This window comes from Chenopodium album, chromosome 2 (assembly GCF_948465745.1).
Source record: "Chenopodium album chromosome 2, dcCheAlbu1.1, whole genome shotgun sequence".
NCBI classification, from domain to species: domain Eukaryota; kingdom Viridiplantae; phylum Streptophyta; class Magnoliopsida; order Caryophyllales; family Amaranthaceae; genus Chenopodium; species Chenopodium album.
In genome coordinates this window covers 86,021,493-86,025,055 of record NC_137835.1, presented here as the reverse complement: position 1 = coordinate 86,025,055, position 3,563 = coordinate 86,021,493, and the positions used below count along the sequence as shown (strand labels likewise).

The window sequence follows — 3,563 nt, the reverse complement described above, 5'->3', positions numbered from 1 at the left end:
TTCGAGCCGTAGCTTCAACCACGGCAGAAATTCTATGGCTCCAATCTCTGCTTTTGGAGCTTGACATTCGCTTTCTCTATACACCGAGTATCTACTGTGACAATCTGAGTGCAACTCACTACTCGGCTAACCCCGTGTTTCATTCACGAATGAAACACTTAGCACTAGAATTTTACTTTGTGCATGAACAATTCCAGCTTGGCACTCTTCGTGTCCAACACATTTCTGGTTCAGACCAGCTTGCTGATGCTCTCACTAAGCCCCTTGCTAAGACAAGGTTTCATGATCTATTTGCCAAGATTGGCCTCACTCAAAAGCCGTCCATCTTGCGGGGGAGTATTGAAGTATAACAACCGTAAATAATTATCCTTATAATTATTTACTTATGATCACTCTTGTACAGCTAGCTTTCTTATCTCATAGTATGCTTATCACCTTAAGTTGTTATATTTTGTAATTATCTTTAGCTTTGTAGTTCTCATGTAAAGTCTATTTAAAGGCTTCTTCTGTTTAATAGTAAGCATCTTGAAAAGCATTCTCTTCTTATTCTTATACCTTAAACACTAATGGAGCCGCAAAGGGGGCACCTGGGCTGGCTGGAGGTGGTGGTATTTTGCGAGATTGTGCTAGCAAATTCTTAAAGTGTTTTGCTGCTAACTATGGTATTTGCACAACCTACAAAGCCGAGCTCCTAGCAGCTGAAATGGGACTTAAAATGTCCGTCGGAAATTTCCAATGGAATCAAAATCCGTCAAAATTTTTGACTTTTCCGACTAAAAACATGTCCGTCGGAATCTGTCCGTCGGGAATAGACTGGTTTCTAGTAGTGTTATAGATTTACAAGTAATTGGTTAACCATTTAGTAATATACTTGTATCCAAAAACATTACTCCGTAATAAGTACGTAGTCATTCGATAATTCTTTTTTTTCTTATTTAGGTAGCGAATACGATTTACAAACTAAAAAAAAAGTATTGCGAATGAAAATTTCACTAATTAAATGTGGGAGATTAGGATATAGGATGATTAAATCCTAATTACTTAAAAGTATAGTTTCTACTCTAATGGATATTCTAAGCAATATTAAGACTGATTGGAACACCAGCAACCTTCACCCAAGGAGCACCTGCTAAAAAAGTAGCAGCAGAGTAACGTTGGGCTGTAGTCTTATCTAAAACCTTAACTTGTGGCCACTTAACCCTCATAGCGGTATTGGAGCCTGGTCCACGGTTAGCATACTCACCATAGAAAGCAGTCAAATGGTTATTTTTTCCTTCTGGTGATTGCCAAGAGAAATAACCAGCTGGTTGGATTAAGTCACCCATGACAGTTTCCATGAATACGGTTTTTGCGTAAGGCTTCCATGGACGGCCTAAGTAAGTTGCAACCTTTAGCCTTTCTGGAAAAAGATCTGTCCCCGCTACGATTTCACACCCTTGGATCACAATCCCCGTGGCCTCGTTAGCTGCTATCCCACCCTGAGCTGTGACCAGATTTTGTTGTCCAGGATTACCCCTTCTTGCAATGATTTTTGAGTTCTGGATCAATGAAGCACCATTGCCAAAGATGAAATCAACAGTTCCAGATATTTGACAATCGCGGAAGAACTGGGATCCACCTTGGACGTATAGAGTGTCTTGGTAACCATCAAAAAAACAATTTTGGAAGATTGCTTGTAAACCATTGACCCTTAAAGCTACAGCCTGATGCCCTTGTGGCCCTGCAGTGTTTTGAAACCCCATATCCTTGCAAAAGAACCCAAACCCTTCGACTTGGAATGGAGCAGTTTTTGATGTCTGTACACCTTTTGCAAAGCTCTTATCACCCATAACCACTGTTTTTGTTGGTCCATCACCGTACATGAAAACGTTATTATGTTGTTTTCCTATCAACACATCCTCCTTATAGATGCCGGCCTTAACATAGATAACAAATCGACCTTGCACCTTACCTGGATGCGTCTTGAGAGCATCTACGATGGTTTTAAATTGACCACTACCATCTTGGGCAACTATCGCATTAGGCTTCATTCCAGGTACAATAGCAGGAGCAGCAATAGCCCCAGTAGCAGCAGCAGCGGCACCTGCTCCTGTTCCTGCTCCGGCTGCAACACCTTTGCCCTTCTTTATTCCTTTTCCCTTACTTTTCTTGCCCCCCTTTCCAGAACCTTTACTTTTGTTGTTCTTCGTTTTTTTAGAGCCTTTGTTTCCATCGCTCAAAAGCCTACGGTCTGAGGAAGATAACCATGTAGGATTTCCCTCTCCATCAATAGCCATGCCAAGAAGGTGACGATTATTTGTGGGAATATTATTAACATCTAAACCTTCACCAGTAGTCTTAACCTGCTGAACCAAATTGGTAGCATTAATCGAAAGGTCTAGACCGGAAAGGGCTTCATTAAAGTTGGTAACAATGTCCAGCATGCTTATAGTGACCTCGGTGGCATTGACAACACCATCTTGCATGATTTTTTGAAGGTCTGGAGCCTCGGCCTCTTCAAACTCGTCCGCACAACTAGTAGAAAATGTGACAACATCGGTAAGCCAAAGGCGAAGGCTCCATACAAGCCCTTTGTCCTTATATATATTAGGATCATGGACTTGGTCAAGAGCCCCATCAAGGCGATCTATAGCGAGGTCAAACAAGTTCTTACAACTTTCAATAGCCATATTGGCCATCTCCGGTTTCTTGGTTGCATTGGCTTTTGGTACAAGCGTGTCAGTGAGGTTGGTGGCTCTAGCTATCTCCTCTAGTGCTAACTTGACACCAGCTTTTACATAGTCATGTGGTGTGGCGCTTTGGTTTTGTGCAACCGAGCCTAGGCTCTTGATGCATGAATCCTTATATGTCGTCGGACCACATAATGCATTAACTGTCTTCATTGAAGATGACAAGTTCTCATCATCTTTACCACCTTCCTTGTGACTATCACCCTTATCTCGATGCACTACTGCCACCACTCCAATTACAACTCCTACCACCAATATTATGGATATTACTGATACTACCACCTTTCCCCCCATTTTTTGATATATATATTTTTTTTAACGATTATCACCTATGTAACAAATAATATATCGATGGAATAGAATGATTTATGTATTTGATAAAACCATAGGATTTTTTTGATTTTTCCTTTTGACGAGTTTCTTATTTACAATAGTGTTTTGTATGTTATTAATTCATACAATAGAGAGGGAGAGAAATGGGAGTTCGTTTGCCCCTCTATTTCTCTTGACTCTCTTTGTCTATTTTATTTGCAACTATTTATTTTTTTATTAACTTGTAATAATGCAATTAGTTATATGGGGTTATATACTTTTTATACTGGTTTAATGTTAAATATAATGAGAATGCTTAATTTAATATTGTCCCCTAATTTGTCTCGCATCCCTTTATTTTTTTTTAGCCTACCCAAAATACTACTCCGTACTATTACAATATGATTTCTATGTGGCTTACCATTTTTGATGTGACTTTTATGGTTTGAGGAGAGCTCATTTACCGCAGGTTGCGGGGCAGCAAAAATTTTTGAGATTGTTTGTGATGTCAAATTTAATTTA

At 39.7% G+C, this 3,563-nt stretch overlaps 1 protein-coding gene across 1 annotated transcript; it reads right to left on the bottom strand.

Moving 5' to 3' along the window:
• Window positions 1–1,073: 1,073 nt before the first annotated feature.
• Window positions 1,074–3,192, bottom strand: LOC145591919 (putative pectinesterase/pectinesterase inhibitor). Its single transcript, XM_081648402.1, has one exon. The coding sequence runs from the start codon at window positions 3,021–3,023 to the stop codon at window positions 1,074–1,076; it is 1,950 nt and encodes a 649-aa protein (XP_081504528.1). The 5' UTR covers window positions 3,024–3,192.
• Window positions 3,193–3,563: the final 371 nt, after the last annotated feature.

Coding starts and splice junctions, on each gene's coding strand:
- LOC145591919 (XM_081648402.1), bottom strand. CDS start 3,023: ATGGGGGGAAAGGTGGTAGTATCAGTAATATCCATAATATTGGTGGTA.